This window comes from Chinchilla lanigera, unplaced genomic scaffold (genome assembly GCF_000276665.1).
Source record: "Chinchilla lanigera isolate Chin_1 unplaced genomic scaffold, ChiLan1.0 scaffold00219, whole genome shotgun sequence".
In the NCBI taxonomy this organism is placed as follows: domain Eukaryota; kingdom Metazoa; phylum Chordata; class Mammalia; order Rodentia; family Chinchillidae; genus Chinchilla; species Chinchilla lanigera.
The window spans coordinates 40,297-63,554 of record NW_004955620.1 but is presented as its reverse complement, the minus strand read 5'-3'; the positions used below and the strand labels follow the sequence as shown (position 1 = coordinate 63,554).

Here is a 23,258-nt window from a genome sequence, read left to right as displayed (position 1 = left end):
TGGTTATTTTGGTTTATTATCAAAACACTTTAGGTCTTTACTAAATTGGTAGATGTGACCTAAATAGTTAAAGTTTATCAAAGCTAGTAGAGCTCTCCTGTGGAGATGTCCTGAAATGCCAAGTAGTATTGTTAGTTGGATGGTGAGGTGACTTTCTCCTATTGTCTTGGTAACTTTGTTTTGTCTATTATAGATCAAACAAGATGTAATGTATGGATCTTAGATGGAGACCTGTATCATAAAGGGCTCCTTAAATTTTCACTGGATACCATTTCTCTGAAGGACACTCTAGTTATGCTGGTTGTTGATATGTCAAAGCCTTGGACGGCTTTGGATTCTTTACATAAATGGGCAAGTGTTGTTAGAGAACATGTTGACAAATTGAAAATTCCTCCTGAAGTAATGAAAGAAATGGAACAAAAGCGTAAGTAGCCTAAAAATTTGAATATAGGTTTCAAACACCTAATATCGTAGCTAATTATAAAAGTCATTAGGAATGTTTTCTCTGAATAAATTTGATGAAGGAAAAATAATGTGACTACTGTTTTTGAAGTTCAGTTTGAGTAATATACTAGCTTTAATATAATTTTAAATGGAAACACATACATAATAATAAACTCTGGTACAAGTGCCTTTGCAAAAGGTTGTGTGTATTCATTTTGAAAAGTAGTTCTTCAGGGTGAAAAATATTTGAGTCTTCAACTGCTCATTTGCAGCAGTTTTATTTCTTCATTAGTAATCACTATCACTTTGTCAGAATGAAATACGTCTGATGAGATAGTTAACATAAATGAAAAGATGTACTTTTATTATATACAAAGTACATAATATATTTTGTATGTACTCACATGAATTGGGGATTTTCATGAAAATCACAAAATTTGATAGATTGTAAACAAATGACATTTTAAAATTTCACTGAGAGTTCTTCATTTGCTAGTGTTGTACTTTGCCTGAGAAAAGACTTGAATGAAAAGCTTTGTTTCTGTTAACTGAAAACTTCCAGGGGAAATTGATAGGCTATAGGAAATAATAAAAATTTCAAATAATGTCTGCCTTAAATCATTGAGAAAATGTCTAAGTGCTTTTAATCTATATTTTCTTCTCCCTTTTGAGCATTACCTATGGAGTTTTTTGTTTTGTTTTCTTCCCTTTTTGAATCTAATTTTGTATGAGAGTAATACTTCTCAAGCTGTGGTCTCTGGACCAACAGCATCAGTTTAGTACAGCTGGGAATTTGTCAGAAATACAAATCCCTCCCCACTTTTTTTGGTACTAGAGATTGAACCTAGGGCCTTGTACATATCAGGCAGGTACTCTACAACTGAGCTCTGTCCCCAGCCCTAACTCTCTTCCTAATGTTATAATTTTCGTGCAGCATTAAATATTCTTTGAAAACTTGCGTATTTTATGGCTCTATGGCATGCTTCCTTGTATAATACTTTAATTTTATGCAGTAGGTAATCTGTTTGAAAATTTGTTGTTTTGGTTTTAAGCATGAAAAAGTCTTTTTTTTAACCCAGACTTAGTTTAGGAGAGACTTTATTTATTTATCTGTGTATTTATACTGGGAATCAAACTCACAACCTCTCGCTTGCCAGGCAGGGGCAGTGCTCCTGAGCTATATCCCCAGCACAAAAAAGCCTTTTGATGGAAATTCCCATGTGTGTACATCACTGATTGTGTCTTAAAACTTTGTAGAAAGAATTATTGAGTCAAAATACTTGCTACTAAGGCTCTTGATAGAATTACATTTACTTTTTTTTGTCCGTTTGAGACAAGGTCTCGCTATGCAGTTCAGGCTAACCTTGAGCTCACTTTGTAGCCCAGGCTAGTCTCCTCCCCCCCACCCCCCGGCTTCCGGTACCAGGAATCGGAACTCACTACCTCGCACTTTCCAGCCAGGCACTGTGCTGCTAAGCTAAATCCCCAGCACCCAGGCTAGTCTTGAACTCGGCAATGATCCTCCTGCCTCAGCTTCCCGAGTGTACATTTACTTTTAAAAGTGATTGTTTTGACAGTCCTGCAAATGACTTCTAACAGTTTATCAGCATTGGTAATACCTCATCAATGTTCGAGGCTTAAAGAATGAATATGGCCCAAGATTAAGCCTAGGTAAACAGAGACCTGAATAAAGAATTTAGAGAAAAAAAGTTAATACTAGAAAATAATTTAACATCATGTTTTAAATTTTGGGAGTTTTTTCTTCCACGTTTATTTTTTTTCTTCTTTCCATACGCTTCTTTCAGAGAAGTAAAGAGCCAAACGTAGAATTACCCAAAGTCTTTGCACAGACCTCCATAATATCACACTCCTTGGAGCCATCAATGCAGTATTGTGCCTCAGAATTATTACTGTGGGTCTAATGTTTGTATATTCTTTTGAAATAGATTTCTCCATGTCTTTTTTGTGTTTTACATAAGACTACATATGAACTTAAGTGAAACATGTATGTAGACTGGCAGAAATTGCTTACCTACTAAAATAAACCAGCTACTAAACTATGTTTACTTTGGTTTTCAGTGATTAGAGACTTCCAAGAATATGTGGAGCCGGGAGAAGAATTCCCAGCTTCTCCTCAGAGAAGAAGTACCACATCACAGGAAGACAAAGATGACAGTGTAGTTTTACCCCTGGGTGCAGATACGCTTACACATAACCTGGGCATTCCGATATTAGTAGTTTGCACAAAGGTTAGTTTGCCTCCTACAAATTTTGTTACTAGTGTTTGCCAAGGCTGAACAACTATTTTGTTTTCCAGGGTTTTTTTGTTTTATTTTGGAGATACATTAGTTTTCCTACGTACTATCTTTTTTCTTTTCTTCGTCTTTTTGAGACAGGGTCTCACTGTGCAGTTCAGGCTGGCAATGAGTTTTTTTGGTAGCCTAGGCTGGCCTTGAAGTTGAAACGATCCTTCTGCCTTAGCCTCCCAAGTACTGAGATTATAGGTGTGCACCACAACACCCGACTTCCTTGATAATTTTTTTTTAATCAAATAGAAAGTGTAAAATATTGGATGGTGTTCATATGGTGCTTTTGTGGTTTTTTGTTGTTTTGTTCTGCCTTCATAATCATATCTTTCACCTATGGAGGTATATCCTAGAGTTACATAAGATGCTTGTATCTATAGAAAATGAGTTCTAGAGTCTAGGTCTCAGGAATATAACAAAAAGTAGGCAGAGGAAACAGTGTGTCTTTTATCCTTGATTCCCACACTGCCACAGAATTCTGGTGCCCTACATGATAGTATGCAGGGAAGGAAAGTACAAAGTAATTATACTGCTTCTGGGTGCCACTTAACTCACCATGCTATATCACTGCTAATCCCTCCATCCTACTGTAAGTCTTAAATGTCAGCGCTCACTCATTCCATATTACATTTCCATTTTATGGCTGCTAGCTTTTATGATCTTAATTGTAGTTTCTTTAAAAGGAAATTTTATTTCAAATATTCTATTTGTGAGTGAATTTCATTTTCCTAATTTGACATACTCTTCATTGTACAATTAGCTTAGTTATACATGAAATGATAGTTTGTTTTATAAAATAAAATTTTTCAACACTATATTTTAATACATTATCCCCTAATATCAGAGGAGAGTATGTAATTAAACTTCTAAATAACCTTGCAGCCTCTATCATTTAAAGTTGATATGAAAGTGCTGATCACTTTCAAAATTAAATCTTTTGACTGCATACTTTTATTTGTCTTTTTTTTTAAGTAAGGTTTTGCTGTGCAGTTCAGGCTGCCCTTGAACTCACTTTGTAGCGTAGGCTGGCATCGAACTCACAGTGATCCTCTTAGCCTTTCTAGTGCTAGGATTACAGGTGTGCTCCACCATGCCTGGCAGAGGTCAAATTCATTTTTGCTCCACTTTATCCTAAGTAATATGTCTTCTTTTCTTTTCTTTTCTTTTCTTTTCTTTTCTTTTCTTTTCTTTTTTTGCAGTACTGGGGATTGAACCCTCACCCTTGCACATGCACACATGCTCTACTGTTCAGCCACATCTCCAGCCCTTTAAGTAGTACATTTTTACTATTTGTAAATCATGGAATAAAATGTCAGAACATAAACTCATTTGAGGCCTAAATTATTCATCTTTGGTGTTTTTTTTTTTTTTTTTCCTCCGGTACCGGGAACCGAACTAACGACCTTATGCTTGCGAGGCAGGCGCTTTCGCCGCTGAGCTAAATCCCCAGCCCCTCATCTTTGGGATAAAATTGATTTTATGAATAATAAAAAAATGGGTGGTAGTGTTTCAAATAATTAAAGTCTATTATCTGCCTTTCAAACAGTGATTATGGTGTAGTTTGTGGTTAACACCATTCGTATAAATCAGTGTTTTGTGTTTTTTGTGGTGCTGGGCATCGAGCCCAGGGTCTTGTGCGTGCAAAGCAAGTGCACTACCACTGAGACACATCCCAGCCCTAAAGCAGTGTTTTAAAGATCATGTGCATAGTCTTTTGTTTTATTTGGCAAAGAGCTGTTTGTTGGCAGATATTTCTGTTTTATACCACAGCTTGTCAAAGAAAAAGCTATCTTGTACTCTACAGGAAAAATGTCAATTTTAAAGGATCATGAATCAGTATTAGATGAATTGCAGGTTTACAAATGTTTTAAGCTGGAAGATAACATCTGCTGTATTTTGTAAAATCTAAATACATCATCAGATGCACTTCAGTTTATGAGCTTTTAAAATGTGTAAAGGGACAAGAAGATGTGTGTCTCCTAAGGGAAGTGTGGGGGATCAGTTCAGTCAGTGTAGATATTGTGAGTGAAGATTCACAGAAGCTAAGTTTCTTGCTTTAGCTCCAAACCCTTTGATTTCAGTTAACTTTTTTTTTTTCTTTTTTTTTTGGAGGGGATGCTGCTAGGGTTTGAATTTAGGGCCTCCTACATCCTAGGCAGGTATTCTACCATTGAATTACATCCCCAGCCCCTGAATTCAGTTAAAATCTCTTTACTAAACTGTTGTGCTTTATTAACAGTGTCATTAGACAGCAGTATGATAATTAAGGTATCTTTAGTCATTTAAAATATCTGTCAGAGCTGGCTGTGGTGGTGCATGCCTGTAGCCTATAATCCCAGCCCTTGGGAGTCAGGCAGAAGGTTCACTGTGAGTTCAAGGTCAGACTGTGCTACATAGTGAACTTAGAGCCAGCCTGAACTACACAGTGAGACCTTGTCTCAAAAAAAATCAGGATTCTACAAAATGGGCAAACAAATACTCATCATAATTATACAGTGTAATGTACATATTTAATAAAACACAGATGTGTTAGATATGAAATTGGATCCCTAATTAATATTAGGTATAGTGACATTATTAAATGTTCTATTTTTTATATTTCATACCTTCAGTTCAGAAAGGTTTTTCTGAAATTCTTTGGATTCCCTTAATTTTGAACATACCTTCTTTGTATCTTCCTTACAATTTTTCTATAGTAAGCAGAATTCAAAACTGTTTTACTAATTGTACAGATCGTGGTATTTTTTATTGGTATGATTGTAGTAAGAGTGAATAAAAGCACCATAAAAAGTGCAGGTTAGTGGAAAATTATCAGATAAATAAAGAAGCAAAGAAGAAATGAAGAGAAGTAAAGACTTCTTAGATACACCAATGTGCTTTAAAGAATTGGAATAGATTTATAGACTTTTAAAAATTTATTCTAGTACATAAATTGATGAGTTAAGTGTGACCACTTACTATAAACTTGACTTGCAATACTTCTTTTATGTACTAAAACTTTCTCATTGGTATTCTGGACTAGATTTAATATAACAGAAGAGAAAAGGATATTCATAAAAACCTTAGTCTTAAGACTCCAGCTGAAAAATCTCAGCTGATATTAATAGGTCCTACTGTTAAGTCATAGAAGAGTGGTAGCTTTATGATGTTCCCCAATCCAAACTGTTATTATATTTAATTTTGATTAATATTTTAAAATTATTTTAACAGTGTGATGCTATTAGTGTATTGGAGAAAGAACATGACTACAGAGATGAACATTTTGATTTTATCCAGTCATATATTCGGAAGTTTTGTTTACAATGTATCCTTTCAGTACATTTATTGATGTGGTGTCCTCTACCTGCTTTGTTTTCTAAGTAAAGGAATTAAATTAATGGATTTTAGAAGTTTCGTGAATGTTATATGTCCTATCTCTGATTGGAAATTCCGCTTTTATTCTAAAGTCATTTATATCTGAGTATTTGGAGCTAGAAAGTGAGTACTGAAATATATACCTTTGATTTGCTATATTTAAAACTGTGTTAACAAAAATAGTTATCAGTTGTATGTGGAAAAGTCTAATGCTAATACAAAGGCATTGTGGAAATGCCTGATTATGCATGTATTAGGAGTAGGTAGGGCAAGATGAATTGTTAGGTTTATATATTTTCATTCTTAGTTTCTTTAGTATGTTATCATCTTCTCCATGTATATCCTAACAGTGATTTCAAAATCTGGATGTGCTTATCTGAGACCTACTGATTGGAATATTCCAAGGTGAGAATGGAATATTCAATCTTTCTAAAATTTTCTGAATTATTAAAGATCGCAAGATTGGAAACCCTGTCAAAGGGAGTCTTTCTAATATAAGTTATATGGGTTAGGTAAGTCAGTGAATAACAGTTACAGCTAAAAGAGGTAATAGAGGTGATTAGTGATACACATATTCCTAGTACCCACAGTCTAAAAATCATTTTATTAACGGGTATTCAATTTAAGGGATACTTACAGAAAACCTCACTGAGTGACATTGTGAGTGAGATCACTTGACTTCGGCAGTTTCCCTTTTTCATTGGTGCATGAGTCTTTTTCTTCTACTATTGCCTAATGGTTGAGTTGTGTTAAAGGTCATCTGTCTACATAGTATCTTTAAAAAGAGCCAGGTGTGGTGGTGCACACTTGTAATCCCAGTACTTGAGGGTGAGGCAGGAGGATTGCTGTGAGTTCAAAGCCAGCCTGAAATACATAGTGGGACCTTACCTCAAAAAACAGCAAAAAAAGTAATTGAAGCAGATGTTTAAAGCCTTTTTTATTCTTTCAAAAATAGAAAATTTGAGAACAGCCTCTTTAAACATTTCTAAATTTGAAAGCATAAATATAGAAATATAATCAAGAAGGAAGCTGTCCACTAAAATAATGAGACACATTTAGAGCTAGTTAACTTTTAAAAGAATGCAGAATGTGAGAAGTCACTTCAAGATAATGAGATATGTGTTTATCAGTCAGTGAAGGTGACAGTCCAGAATCATCCTTATTTAAAAGTTTAAAAATTTAATTGCAGTGTAAATTTTTGTTATAAAAATCTTCCAAATTATAAATTGATTCTTCTTGTAAGGAAGATGATTAACACAGTGTTCATATAATTAAGTTTTGCTTAAGGTTATGTGTTTGTTTCTAGCAAGTGAAGTTGTATTTAGCAGTACTACTTTTAGGCTGATAAGCAGACTATGTCCTAGAAGATATCAATGTGCCTGTTGAGAAGTTAGATCACTCCCAAATTTCATAGTGTTTTAAGTCACTATCTCTTTCTTTCTTAGGAACATGATGGTCAGTGTTAGGTAGTGGCCCTTAGGGGTTGGTTATAGAATTTCTCCGAACTGTTCCAAATACTTCATCCATCAGTGATCATATTACCCTTTTCCACAGGTCTCTTGATCTTTTAATCCACTGTTTTTTAGATAAAAGGCCAAAGGTAGGATCTGCTTTAACTAATAAATTTTCATGTGAGGTGGTAGTACTTCAAGTTTTGATCATAAAATCTACTTTTTTTTGGTACAGTGAATCGAACTCAGCACCTCACACTTGCCAAGCAGGCACCTTGCTGCTGAGCTATACCCTTGGCCCAAAATCTACTTTTGCCCTTGGTCATTCTGAAAGCTTCCTGGTGGTAACTGTGGCCTTGCCTTTTCTCAATATTAGGTCTTTTGAGCCTTCTGCAAGTCTCCTTAGCCTTTGCCTGAAGTCTTAATTCCTGGAATTAGTGAAAAACTGTAAGAGATATTACTGCAAACCATTTTTGTTGAAAAAACAGAAGAGTTCTTGATAAATAATGTCCTCAGGCCGGAGATATGGCTCAGTGGCACAGCACCTACCTGGCAAGCACAAGGTCCTGAGTTTGATTTCTAGTACCATAAAAGAAAAAAAAGTAATATCCTCGATGAAGTTTAAGAAGATAAAAAACAAAAATTGTGTGCTTTAAATACGGTAGTATTGTCAGTATTATTAAATTTACCTTTATTTCTTGGCTTAATGCAACTTCTACCCACCTAAATTAAATTGATTATGGAAAGATTATTTTATTTGCTTTTTAATTCATATGTATTTTATACTTTTAAAAGTTCTTGATATACCTTTGGAAATTTTTGTTTTGTTTTGTTTTTTGTTTGTTTTTTTGTCTTTTTGAGACAAGGTCTTGCTGTTCTGGCTGGTCTCAAACTCGTGACGATCCTCCTGCCTCAGCAGGAGTGCTGGGATTACAAGCTTAAGCCACCATGCCCAGCTGGAAGTTATTTTTTAAAACTAATGTGCATATAGATGTAAAGGTTAAGCTGAGAATGTAAGTTCTATGGTACTGATTCGTAGAATTTATCCAAAATTCTCTTAACATTATTATTCAGATGGTGCAGCACTTATTTACACTTCAGTAAAAGAAAACAAAAATATAGACTTAGTGTATAAATACATCGTTCAGAAACTGTATGGATTTCCCTATAAGATGCCTGCTGTTGTTGTGGAAAAGGATGCAGTATTTATGTAAGTATACTTTTTTTTGGTGGCACCAGGAATTGAACCCAGGACCTGTCATAGGCTAGGAAATTGTTGTACCACTGAGCTATACCCTGCAAGTACCTGTTTAAATATATTTTATCATGTATTGTTGCTACTGCTTGCTCATTAATCACCATTTTTAGTTTTGAGATGGGATCAGTGGATCATGATGAGTGGTGAGAATCTGTTTCTTAATGATTTATTTGTCTTGATCTGTTTAGTTTTGCTACCTTCTTAAAAGGCCTTTGCTACTTTAGCTGAATTGCTGGATGCTCGTATTAGTATACTATGTTTTATTCTTAATTTGATTGTGATATATAGTGACTGAGTACATAATCTAGACCTGCTTTTAAAGAGCTACAAGAATAAAATTGGGAGGTAATAATTACTGTCTTCCCCTTAGAAAAACTTTTAATAACATTTCAAGATGAGGAATATTGGCAATCACTTAGGGTAGAAATCAGTAAAATAAAAAATGGATGTCATAATAAAAACTAGTTTTCCATTATTGGTCAGATTGACTTCATAAAACGCCCTTTACATGATCATGAATTGGATGAAAAAATCATTATGTAAATGCTTGAGTTTATATACATTCATTTCTTTCCAGTCCAGCAGGGTGGGATAATGATAAGAAAATAGGAATATTACATGAAAATTTTCAAACGTTGAAAGCAGAAGATAATTTTGAAGACATCATAACTAAACCACCTGTCCGAAAGGTAATAATTTTAATAAATAGTTTCAGTATTTGGGCTTGTAAACCAGAGGCGCTAATCCCTAATTTTAAGATTGAAGGTAAAAAGGCAAAGATGTCCTTTCCTTTTAAGGGTATTTTTAAGTATAATTTGGGTGTTTCTTACATACAGTTCACATAAGGATTTGTTTTAGCAGATTACTAATTAACTGGTCATTGAATCTTAACCTCTGGTGTAATTCTAGCAAACAGTGCTGAATTCATACTCTGCTGTGGTGCTTTGGAAGTTATGATTTGGTGTGAGTTATGATTTGGTGGAAGTTAATACTTTGGCTTTGGATCTTGAGCAACTGGAATAGGTAGAATCTATGAACTCTGTAGTCTACATCTCAGGCAAAAGCCAAGAAAACACTACTAGAATAATTCTCTTAGTTCTACCCATTGAGATAGATTTTGGATCTTTTTTTTAGATATTACCCAATTTAGCCCACAGTTATCCATGAGCTTCTACTTTTCCAAATTCAGTTTTAGTTTTGGCTGACATGTTATTTTATGACTTAAATGAGATTCTGGAAGGTACTCTTTAGCATATACATCTTGATTTCTTGTTAAACAGTACATGATGCTCTATAATTAAAAATTGGTGTGTCAGAAAAATTGCATAGAAATGAATATTTACATATACTTAAATTTAGATACACATTTCAGAAAAAATAAGTTTAATTCAACATATATTAAGATTCTTAAGGATCCAAACATTTACAGTGTAGAGCATCTTCTGTTGTGGGTTATTAGAAATAAGAAAAGAGAACTCAAGTGAAAATTCAATTCCATTTGTATTTTCTCATCACTGGGACAAAATACAACTTTAAGGAGGAGAGGTTTATTTTGGCTCAGTTTTCAATGGGTTCAGTCCATGGTAGACAGCTCCAAGGTGGAAGAGCATGACGGAGGAAGGTGGCTTAACACATGGCAGCTAAAATGCAGGCAGTGAAGGGAGGAGCCAGAGAGAAGAGTGCACCCTTCCAGAGCACATCAGTAGATGAATTCACTGATGAGTATGGCACAATCCACAATCCAGTCACCGTCCGCACAGTGAGACTTGGGATATGTTAGATCTTAAACCGTAGTATGGTTGACTTAGTGAGGATATCTATTAAAAATGCACACATCAGAAAAAATTAAAAAGCAAAGAAATTTTACCTCTCCCCTTGTTTTATGAAATAATCTTACTATGCAGTCCAGGTGCATCTTCAACTATGTAGACCAGGCTGGCCTAATACTTGCAGTCCTCCTGCCTGTTTCCTGAATACTGGAATTAAGACATATACCACCATGGTTGTCTATCCCTTGCCCTTCTTTATTTTTAGATTTTAGATAAGATTTTAAGATAAGATTTTAGATATTTTTAGATTTGAGATAAGGTCTTGCCAAGTTCCCCAAGTTGGGCTTAGATGTAAAATATTCCTGTCTTAGCCTCCCAGGGTGCTAAAATTACAGGCATCTGCCCTCATGACGTGCTATTTCCTGTTCTTTTACCAACAAAATTATGCTTGAAGTTGTCTCTTTTTTTTTTAATTTCTTTTATTCCATAAATATTTATTGAGCACCAACTCAGGCACTAAGGTTACATGCCAAGTGCTAAGTAGGAAGGATGATGCAAATAATGAACTAAGCTATCCATTAGGTGGTGTGATAAAGGCTACGGAAATGGAGCAGGATATGGTAAGAGTCAGTGTGGGGACTGGGCCTGGAAGAGTGTTGTATTATGAGTTGTTAGGGAATATCTCTGATAAAAGGAGGGGATATTGAAAGGAGAGGGATCTGAAAGTGCACAATTCCCCGGAAAGAAATGTGTGAGGAAGAAAGAGAGGCAGGGAAGAGGCAAAGTTAAGCTCTTGTGAGACTTTATCTTTAGGCTGCAAGTCAGGGCTTTGAATTTCATTTTGAGTGACATGAAGAGTGACAAGTTTGCGCAGAGAAGCAGTGCAATCTGACTTAACCTTTTAAAAGGATTGCTGGCTTCTAGGAAGAAAATAGACTGAGCATGTATAGTACAGCAGGAGTGGAAGCAAGAGACTTTGCAGTTCTTTTTCCTAATTATTCAGCTGATAAAGAAGTTTTATTTCTATTTCAGCAAAAGCAGAGACAAGTTACATTTCACTTAGCAGGGATATTACCCTTTTAAAATGTCCAGTTGTTATTTAGCAAATTGTATAAGCATGATTAATAAACCTGTGGCTACAGGGTTGAGCTATTAAATGTAAGGATTTGTATGTGTAAACTGAAATTGAATAAAATTAAAAATGTACTTCTCAATCACATTAGCCGCTTTTCAGATGTTCAGTAGCCAGTGGTGACTGGCGACTACTATACTCCACTGTGTAGCCATGGGACACTCACGTCATTGCGGGCAGTTACTGGACCTTTGTGTTGGGAGGGCTTGTGTTGGGTGGGACACCACATTCATGTGACTGTAAAGAAGTGTAGGTAATATTCCTACTCCTGAAGTTTTTTTACTTAGTTTAATCCAAAGAGTAAGTTACTAATGGTGCTATCAAAATACATTAAGCTTGCTCATTTATATATTGTTTATTTCAGTTTGTGCATGAGAAGGAAATTATGGCAGAAGATGACCAAGTCTTTCTTATGAAGTTACAGGTATGGAATTATGAGAAGCAGAATTAGAATGGTTAATGGGTAAACTTCTTGTATATATTTTCTTTAAAAACAACAATATATGCTATGAATGTCTAACCTAGGATTTTTTTCTTTTTTTCAGTCTCTTTTAGCAAAGCAACCACCAACCACAGCTGGAAGGCCTGTGGTCAGTATTTCATTGTGTTATGACAAAATTATTAAAATTTAGTATATATTTTACTTCTCTTTGCTTAATCATGTACATATCTCACATAGGTAAACTTGAATTTAGAATTGTGAAATTTTAAAAGAAACTATATCCTTTTTCAGATTTAAATGATGTAAAGATTCATTTTACAAATTTTTTTCCTTTTTTTTTTTTTTGTGTGTGTGTGTGTTTGCTGGGGTTTTTGTTTGTTTGTTTTTTGTTTTTTGCAGTACTGCAAATTGAACCCAGAGCCTCATGCAGGCTAAGCAAGTGTTCTACCATTGTGTTAGACCACCATCCCTTTTTATTTTGTTTTGAAACAGATTTCAGGCTGGGCTTGAACTCGAAATCTTCCTGCTTCAGCCTCCTGAGTATAGGTGTGCGCCACCACATCCGGATTTTTTTTGCACTGTTATGTGTCAGTTTTATACTGAGCTATCGTATGTGTACTTGTACAAATCCTTACAACAGCCTTAAGAAGAAGGTAATGTTATTAGTCCTATTTTGCAGGTAGGGAAATGGGAACTTTAAGAGGATCTTGTGTCTAATCTGAGGTGATACTATTGATAGGATACAGGTCCATATTGGAACCCAGATATGACTCTCACACTGATGCTCACAACCACACCTCATTACATTCTTTCTTTTCCATTGTTTTTGTTTGGTTTTTTTTGTTGGGTTTTTTTTTTTTTTTTTTTTGGTACCGGTAATTGAACTCAGAACCTTGTGCTTGCCAGGCAGGTGCTTATGCCACTGAGCTATATCCCCAGCCTTCCTTTTCCATTGAAGAAAGAATTAGTATTCTAAAATGTGTTGGGCCTCTACTGCTCTTTAATAATGACAAGGTTGCTAACAGTTTTGTCTGTGGGTTGCAGTGTAAAAACCAGTACAATAGATGATTGTAAAATAATCTCTTTTCATATTGTGAAATTGAAAGTTTTAAGTTTCAGTATTTATACTTTTCCTGTTTTTACCCAGGATGCTTCACCACGCGTCCCGGGAGGTTCTCCCCGAACACCAAACAGATCTGTGTCATCCAATGTTGCCAGCGTGTCACCCATCCCTGCTGGGTCAAAGAAAATTGACCCAAACATGAAAGGTATATCTCTGTCTTCAAGAAAATAATACATTTTACAATGGAAAATCTACCTAGAATCCTACCTAAAATAGCTATTTTCATTCTTGAGCACAATCTTCTAAGCTTTGTCTCTGTGGCTATAATCTCATAGTAAGTCACTGTCTGTGTCCAACCTTTGGCTTTTGTGGTACTCTGAGGCTGTATGCATATAAAATATATAATATAACTAATGTGTAGAAGTACCAAAACTTACCTTATTTTTAGTATTTTTATTGTAACATTAAAAACCCAAGTTTAATAATTAAATTTTAAAATTACATGTTTACCTAGTAACACTAAATCCCTGTCTTTACAGGCACACGTGTGTGGGTGGGCTGAAGTGCTGTTAGTGCAATCACTGCATTATATTCCAGGTGCACAAGCACGTGTAATGTGTGATACACACAAGTTTTGATTTGGCTGACTGAGACAGGCACAGGAGCGGGAATAGCACGTGGAGCCTCCCCCACACAGTGTCCACCTTGGAGCACCACTCAGTTGAGTCATGAAAGTTAGCATTAAAAATCACACAGTAATGTTAAAAGTTTATGATCTTGTGGGACCACGTTACTAGCTGCCAAGACTGTGGGTTGGACACACCTATTATAAACCATTTCACAATGTTTGTTTTCTTAAATTTTTGTGTATCTGTGTGTGGCACTGGAGATTGGCCCTGGGGATGCTCTACTGTGCTACATTCCCAACCTTTTTTCATTTTGAGATGGTTCTTGCTAGTTTGCCCAAGCTGCCCTCGAACTTGAAATCCTCCTGCCTCAGCCCCTAGAGTAGGTGGGATTACTGAATAGGTGTGCAACAATTTACCCTGCTACTGTGTAGTAATGCATCACTATGTCCACGGTGAAAGTTTTTTATATTTAATCATTCTCCTTTAGTAGATCATTGAAGAAATTCATTTTTATGCCTTAATAGGAAACTTGCAGTAGAAGTATATGCATAACAGTCTATACAAATAATTGCCTATGTGATAGGTCAAAAGAGGTCAAAAATATAGTTTGTATTGTTCGATTATAGTTCTTATTGACCTTGTGCCTTGTATACTTTTATACCTTTTGATTTTTGTTCAAATGGATGATTCAATTTTACGTATCATCAACTTTGAGTTATTTACAGTTTTACTACAGCTTAACTGGCATTCTTTAAATACTAAAAGCCTTTTTCTGAGTATTTCCCACCTGTTGGTATTTCTTGTCTGTTAATCATTTATTGTTACCCTTTGCCCTTTTATCTCTTGGAACTTATGCTGTTTTTCATACAGGATCAGGGAACTTTTTTAATATGTGAGGCAAATATTTCTCAATGGCTGTAGTTTTAAAGAATCTGTTTCAAAGGGAAAAGATATATTAGCATCTAATATCTATTTGTTTAAAATACTTTGGCTTTTAAAAAATAAAATAACATTCTAATTTTTAAGTTTTCTTTTACTCTTCAAAGTTTATGCATTTGTTTTCTGTATGAGTGGATTAGAGATTAAATAGTCACCCTCAAAGATCGAACTACACTTGAATTTGAGACGTAACTCTTAAATTTTAAATCTGTAAGTTATTTTTCTGTGTGATTACTGTAGTATTTATGGAAAAGTCTAATGTTTTGAGTAAAAATTTTTTGTTTGTTTTCATAGCTGGAGCTACAAGTGAAGGTGTCCTGGCAAATTTCTTCAACAGTTTATTGAGTAAAAAGACTGGCTCTCCTGGAGGGCCTGGTGTTAGTGGTGGCAGCCCTGGAGTTGGGGCTGGAGGTGGAAGCAGTGGTCTACCACCGTCTGCCAAAAAATCAGGTATAGTCACCTAGAGCAGGTCACTTTTCATTGCACATAGCTTTGTCAAGGTATAATTTACAGGCCATGAAGTTCAAAGTATACATTTCTGTGGTTTGAGCATCTTACAGTGTTATGGGAAGCATGACCGTAATGTAACTTTGGGACATTTTCATATTCCCTGAAAGAAACCTCAAACCTTCTCTCTGTCCTACACACCATCCCCCCCAGCCCCCAGTCCCCATCCTAGGAAACTACCTATTTGTTTTGTCTTTATGGATTTGCTTATCTAGACATTTCATGTCAACATTTCCATATAATATATGTCTAGGTCAACATAATTTTTGTTGGTTCATCCATGCTGTACCATGTATCAGTACTGCATTTCAGTTTATAATATTATTGTATACTGTTCTATTGTCTAGATAAGCTACATTTCATTTGCCTGTTTATTAGTTGGTGAACACTTGGGTTATTTCCATTTTTTGGCCATTATGAATAATGTGGCTGTGAAGATTCATTTTCACGTGGACATTAAGGTTTTAGTGCTGTTAGGTAAACACTTCAGGTAGAATTGCTAGTTGCATGGTAACTCTCTGTGTTTTAAGTTTTTGAAGAACTGCCAAAAAGTTTTTCAAAACGGCACCATTTCACATTCCCATAAAGGTTCTAGTTTCTCATATTCTCTCCAACAGTTGACATTCATTTATTGTCATTCATCTTTCCAGATTCCAAATTTGTTATTTTGTTCTATAGTTTGTATTGTCCTTGTGCCTCAAAAATAAAAAAACTTCATGAGATTAAATGATAGGTACCCGTTTTACTTCCATTTTGGCAGTACTGAGGATTGAACCCAGTCTCATTGAGCTATATATCCTGGACCTTTTTTAAATTAGTATTTTATTTATGTACAGGGTTCTGCTGAGTTGCCCAGACTGGCCTCACACTTGCAGTATTGAGTTTTGGTAATTTTAAATGGAGAGACATTAGTGAAAAGCATGTTTTGACTATATTTCAATCTTGCTTCTTCTCCTTCAATGTAGGCCAGAAGCCTGTTCTATCAGATGTTCATGCAGAACTAGACAGAATTACACGAAAACCAGTTTCAGCTTCTCCTACGACACCTACATCTCCTACGGAAGGAGAAGCCTCTTGAAAATACCAAATAAAGGCATTTATTCAACCTTCTGGGATAATGTAAACTTGCCTCTGCTTTTTCCTTCAGAAGTGAAATTAGGGAGCTGGAGTGCTTTTTACCGATGGACTAAACATGTCTTTTTGTTTTTGGTGGCTGCCCATTTTTATAAAAGGAGCTATACAGAAGAAAAATTATTCTACATTATGTAGAATTGCTATTTGCAGTGCTGTTTTGCATAAAGAAATAATTTTGGATTTCAAAAATTTCAAAATTTATACACCTGAAATATGACTATGTAATCATGCTAAAGGCTATTTAAACCATAGAGGAGGGGTTCAGAAAGGGCAGAAAATATAGTTTGGGCATTTGACTGACTTGGAAGTCCAAACTTGTTAAGATTATTAAAATCATTTTAAAATTTTTTGTGTGTTATTTGCTGAAAAAAGAAAATTATCAATTGTTAGATTTTACACACCAACATAAATGTAACACCACACATGGGAGATGCTGAGAAAAAACAGTATTTGATTCACAGGCATTGTCTAAGTCAGAGTCCCTGTAAGTTATCTTAAAAGATGATTTAGAATTATTGGCCAAGATCTTCCTTAAACTGAGAAGGAAAGAAAGCACATTGCCTAAATGTGCAAAAAAAAAAAAAAAAAAAAAGCAGAGGTTATAAAGATGTAAAGGGGTTATAGTCTTTGGATTTGTCTATACATAAAAATATTTATATGTGTGTATATATATATACACACACATATATATACACATATATGTGTATATATATATATATATATATGGCCCTGCCTTAATATACTCCTTTTTTGTTTGTGACTCAGCTGTAATCAGTTAATAAAATATTTATTCTCTGCACTCAGATTCAGATAACTTGTTGCATTTTCTTACAATAACTTAAAGTTGCATTTGTCAGCTGATAAAATGTGTTAGTCATTTGAAATCTTTCACTTAATAAGATTACCGAGGATTTTGACCTCAGAGACAAGTACATGAGATTCACTCCTATAAATTTCCTTAGTTTGAGAGTTTGCCCTGATCACATTTTATTCCATGGGCATGTGTCAAACTAGAGAGTCTTGTCCCAGCATTCCCAGTAGGTAAAGATAAAAGGCTACCTTCTTAGTGGGAAGAAGCTATTTTGAAATGTCCTAACACGTGGCTACACTTAGCAGATGAGAACCCCTCTTATTAGTTACATCTTTAATTTTTTTGTTTTGTTTTGTTTTTTTGAGAGCGTCTCCTTCTGTAGTTCAGGATGGCCTCAAATTCATGGCAGTCCTCCCATCTCAGCTTCCTGCATGCTGGGATTGTACGCATGTACCACCATGCCTGGCTTAGTTCCACCTTTTCAGTGCTCAGTGTCAGTGCTTGCTTTTTAGAGTATTCATAAGAACAAGTTAATCTTTTCATTCATGTTCATTTCCCACATCCACATGTGACCAGCTGAGTCATTTCAGATGATTGGGGAAAAGTGGTCACTCCCTTTTTTTTTGAGACTATCTTGCTATGTATTTCAGGCTGGCCTTGAACTGTATGGAGTGTAGGCTGGCCTGAAACCCACAGTGATTGTCCTGCCTCAGCCAGCCTCCTGAGTGCTGGGGTTACAGGCATGCTTCATCATGCCTGATGATCACTACCTTTCAAAGGCCTTTATTACTGCTTTAAAACACAGATTCCAGAGCTTTTTTTCAACAGCGTGTTTCTAGACAATACTGTACATTTTTTTGGTATCAGGAATTGAAGTGAACCTCACACTTGCCAGGCAGGTGCTTGTCTCACTGAGCTATATATCCGGCCCCAATATTGTACATCTTAGCATGATCTTTTCGTTAAAACTAATGTCTGCTTAGTTTTACAATAAGTGCCAAAAATTCATAAGAGGGTATTTTTGTGCTCCTAGGTGTGGAAAACATTAACAAGATATTTTAAGACAAAAAGGCCATTGATAGAATCTAGTCTAGAAAGGTTCTGCAACCTTGTTTGGAAATGTAGGTTTGATTTTTTTTTTTTTTTTTTTTTTAAGCTAGTACTTGAAATAAGTGGAACTGTTGGATAGAAAAAAAATTATAGACTGCATCACGGATACTTTCATACATCTGCAACTGTTTGCACATGTAGACCGGTTTATTTTCTATGTGTGCCACTAAGAATTTTTAAGTTTTAAAGCACACTTTGTTGATGTATACACAGAAAAAATACTTTGAAATATCACAAAATGACTACATATAACCAGCCCCAAACATTTCCAAACCCCTAGAGGCTTCCAGTGTAAACCTCTTGTGATGTTTTCCAGTAAGGAGGTTTGAACCTAGTGCCTTAAGCATGCTTGGCAAGACCTCTACCACTGAGCTCCATGCTCAGCCTGATGTAACCACTCAGTACTGCCACTAACAAGTAATCACTGTCTTAACTTCCAAGTCCAGAAAATAAGTTTGAGCTTTGTATCAATGGAATCTTAGACTATACTTCTTTGTGCCAGACATATTTTACTGTTCCATTTGTGGTTCATTTGGTTGTATATAGCAATAATCCTTTTCATTGCAGCATAATATTTCACTGTATAAATACACTATAACTTTTCATTTATGCTCTAAGTAGGTGTGTATTTTGTAGGAGCCAGCCTACAAGCTTGTGCTTGACTGAAGGACAACAAGGGTGAAACACAAAGAGACACAGAATTTAGTTAAAACGTAGGGGCCAGGGGGTTCTGGTCTCTTTTCAACAGAGCCCCAAGTGACTGGTGTTCTCTGGTTTTATTCACTGAGAGACACGCCTAAGTAATTTGAGTAAAACAGGATTTGTCTCCCACCGTCCACAGTACATATCTGAGTAAACAACTTGATCTCCACTGTATTAATTTTCCCTGCAGTGTGTCAGCATGCACCCAGGCCACCTTTCTCCCTAGTGTTCACAGAGGAGGTTGATTAGGACTTAATCTTCCTATTTAGTCTCCCACATTTCCTCTTTTTATTTTACAATAACAGCAGTTGAATATCAATCACTACCTGTTTAAACCTGGGGAAGCATATATGGTGATGATTCAATCTTTTGTCTTGAGGTACATAGCCTTTAATGACTATCTTCACCCACAGTTGGAATGTGTCTGTACTGGCTCTTTACATGGCTCTTGCCCTATCTGACTGCATTATAACTAACTGTCCCCCTCTCTGGGAAGGTACCCCTAACTGCCTTGAGCAGGTAACAGGCGTCAACTACTCCTTAACTTCTTCCAGCTCGAGAAGGGTGTAGTGAATGGCAAGGTCCTTCCAGAGGGTCTGTCCAAACGGTGCTCCATGGACAAGCATTCTCTTCTTGGTTAGGCACTGATGATGAAAAGTCTGCTTCCTGAGTATTTTTCTTCAGTTGTCTGAGGGAAGGCTTTCACTGTTGAGAGCAGAGTTGAGTTCCTCCATGGACACGTCATGGGGAGGACTTCTCCATGGCTATACACTCCTAGAAGGTACCCAAAGGGTCTGTCCCCGCAGCAACACAAGCAAACTTTGCCAGCAGAGTAACCAGTCCTTTCACTTTCCTGTCTCTGGGGACTGCTGCAACACTTGTGCCTTCTTGTTTTTCTCATGCTCTTGTACTTTCAACCAGTGTAATTGCACCAGGGTGCTTACCAACAGGATTCAAAAAGTTAAGTGTAAACATTACAAAATCAAGGCGAGCTTGTGATTTATTATGACTCCCCCTTTTTATTGTAATTGCCTTTTTAATGTCAAGTGTGCATGCTCAACAATAGCTTGTCCTTGTGGATTATAAGGAATTCCAGCAGAATGACCAACATGCAGAAGTCTTTGAAAGCTCCTGCTTATATAGGCAGTGCCATTTGCTATCTATGCTCTGCAGTCTCACCTGCATGGCAGGTAGTGTGCATAAAATGAGAGTATGTGTAGTGACATGTACATGCTGAAGTTTGCCAAATTGGGATCTATATGTTACGTTCATTTGCCGTAGCCTCAGGGATTACAACCTTCTGATGGAATTGATGTAGGTAAAGTCTGGCATGCTGGACAAGATTGTACAGTGTGGCATCCTGTGATCCAGAAATTTTAAAGCTTAGCTGTTCGTGGTGGCATATGCCTGTGATCCTAGCACTTGGGAGGCTGAGGCAGGGATATCACCGTGAGTTCAAGGCCAGCCTGGGATACAAAGTGAGTTCAAAGCCAACCTGAACTGCACAGTGAAACTTGTCTCAAAAAATAAAGAAAAAGAAGAGAGGAAAGAAAAGAAAAAGAAAAAAATATTTAAAGTTAGAGGTAAAGGCCTGAGTATTCTGATGAAGGAATGAGAAAGCCTTACCTATTGAAAAATCAAGGTGATGGGTCTGTTGGCATGATGGTTTCCTTCTGCCACTGATCCAGGAAGGTCAGAGTGTGAGCACACATGATCTATATAAAAAAGGGCAACCGGGCTGGGGATTTAGCTCAGCGGCAAAAGCGCCTGCCAGGCAAGCACAAGGTCGTGAGTTCGGTTCCTGGTACCGGAGAAAAACCAAAAAAAAATAAAAAATAAAAAATAAAAAAGGGCAACCCTATTCCAAATGGCTGCTTACAATCACAAAAATAAATTGAACAAAGGGGGATCTAGAGTACTTTTTATAGTGGTTCTCTTCAATTAGTGACATTTACATAGGCACAATCACATAAAATGTTAACAGGATCTATCAATAAATTCTAATACAGTAATTACAGTAACCAATTCTGATCTTCAAGCCAAAAATCCAGAGGTGGCAATTTTCTCGTGATTTTGCGTAGTCCAGTCAGTAGCAAAACCACAAGAGGATCCATCTGTGAAATAAGTTGACACATTTGTGAGAGGAGTTGTCTGAGTATTTCTAGGTAAAATAAGCAAATAATATAACTGCACAAAGATCAGAAGGATAATGATTATTAACTAATCCAATATAGTCTGCAAAGGCAATCTGCCAAACTGAGGAAGTTTGCAACACCTGAGCATGCTGTGCAAGAATACCACTGATATCAGTGCATAGGCTTGGCCAAGGTAGTGGCAGGAACAGAGAAAGCAAAATGAGGGCAGTCCTTCAGATTTAAAGGAGTGCTAAAAAAGCAGTCCTTAAGATCAACAACTAACATAGGCCAGTCTCAAGGGACTGCAGTAGGAGAGGGGGAGTCCTGGCTGTAAAGTGCCCATAGGATAAATATATACATTAGTAGCTCTTAAATCCTAAAGCAGCCTCCACTTTCCTGATTTCTTTGGTGTAACAAAAACAGTAGTATTCCAAGGGCTAGTGGAAGGCTCAGTATGTCCCGCTTCCAACTGTTCTTCCACTAACATTTGGAAGCAAATGAACTTGTTTGGCAGGGACCATTGATCCACCCAAACAGGCACATCACATTTCCATTTTAATGAGAAAGCAGTCTTTGGATGGGGAGAAGCCACAATGACCTTGTCTTGGTTATTTATCTCTTGCTGATACAAAATACCCAATGCCTAAAATTAAGGAAGGAAAGGTTTGTTTATCTCACAGTTTGTGGAAGTTTCAGTTTGTAATCACTTGGCTCCAAGGCAGGGTGGCATGGCACAGGGGCGACAGTGTAAGGTGGCAGAAGACAGCAAAAGTGGGGAGCAAGCTTCTTTTCCTCCCTTATATTGTATATCAGCTATCTGCCCTCGCCCACACCATCTCCATGCCCTCCTCTTACACAAGCTGAAGATGTTTACCAAGTAAGGACCCTGGCCCCCTGCTGAATCACTTAGTTGAACTTTTAAACTTCTCAAGTTGACACAATGAACAACATCCTTGAGCAGTAAGGGCATGTCCTTTTCACCCATGATATAGAACTGCTGAGTTACTTAAACTTCTAGATTCCTCAAGTTGACACAATGTATCAACCATAACAGACCCCCCCCCATTAAAAATCCATCTGATAGCCAGGAGCTTCTATTTCATTCCTCTGACAGATTCTACAGGATCAGGGACCCTGCTCTCAACAAGTGGAATTGCCTTATTGGTAATCCAAATTCACCACTCTTTCAGCAGATCCCTGGCCCTCAAATTGACTGGGATCCCTGCAATAAATGGCTGAAAGTCTCCCTTAAAGTTGTGAGGGCCTACATAAGTCAGAAGTGCAGCACCCTCCATTAGCTGTCTGGGTGACCCGAGCCCCACCAGGGAGGTGGCTGGTACTCAGGTAAGCCAGGTAGGTAACCACTGGGATGAAGCCATCACCAAAACATCTGCATCTATGTTCTTGAGCTCTTGAAAATATTTTCCTTTACCCTTAAGAGTATACATGGGCTGGTGGCCTGTGATCTTTTGAGTGAGAAACACTTGGTGGGGGGAATCTAAGTCCTTAAGCTTCTTGACTAATAGCTGTGGTTCTGACAGCCTGTAAAAAATCTGTTGAGCAATATAGTTCAAAGTTCAAAGACCCAACCATCATGTGACTGAACTACAACCTAAATTTTCCCCAAATAATCTGAATCAATAATCCCAGGATTCTTGGGGACCACAAATTCACAATGGCTAATTTTACATACTTCCTTAAGGGAAAAACAGAGACTTAGAATTTTGGGTATCACCCATTACCCCATTGGGGGGTGAGCCATCCTCTCCCACCTACTAAGACTAAGACTGAAACCACTAAGACTAAGATTAAGACTAAAACAACTAAGACTAAGACTAAAACTGCTTAAGACTAAAGACATTCCAAGAGAGGCCCAGGGGACGGGCGGGGCGAGCAGGCTTGCTGAGCCCTGCTCGCCTTGCGCCGAGACAGCGAGTACTCCGGGAGCGGCAGGGCTCATGGGTTCGAGTCTGTGCTGGATGCACACCACCACGATTCCCAGCTGAAACGCGGGGAGAGAGCCAGGTACTTCCCCTCTAATCCCTGAGGGCAGAACGCGTGAACAAAGACTC

At 36.9% G+C, this 23,258-nt stretch overlaps 1 protein-coding gene across 2 annotated transcripts in view; it reads left to right on the top strand.

The window, feature by feature from the left end:
* Positions 1-17,020, top strand: part of Dync1li1 (dynein, cytoplasmic 1, light intermediate chain 1) — a 36,061-nt gene extending 19,041 nt beyond the window's left edge. The window contains exons 4-13 of one of the 2 annotated variants that reach the window (XM_005415011.2): positions 194-424; positions 2,524-2,693; positions 5,961-6,054; positions 8,630-8,765; positions 9,391-9,502; positions 12,079-12,138; positions 12,260-12,304; positions 13,304-13,424; positions 15,082-15,237; positions 16,260-17,020. In XM_005415011.2, the coding sequence (XP_005415068.1) occupies positions 194-424; positions 2,524-2,693; positions 5,961-6,054; positions 8,630-8,765; positions 9,391-9,502; positions 12,079-12,138; positions 12,260-12,304; positions 13,304-13,424; positions 15,082-15,237; positions 16,260-16,372 (1,238 nt within the window). In that variant the 3' untranslated portion in view covers positions 16,373-17,020. The remainder of the gene's footprint in view (positions 1-193; positions 425-2,523; positions 2,694-5,960; positions 6,055-8,629; positions 8,766-9,390; positions 9,503-12,078; positions 12,139-12,259; positions 12,305-13,303; positions 13,425-15,081; positions 15,238-16,259) is intronic. The other variant, XM_013510152.1, reaches the window with a different exon arrangement.
* Positions 17,021-23,258: the final 6,238 nt, after the last annotated feature.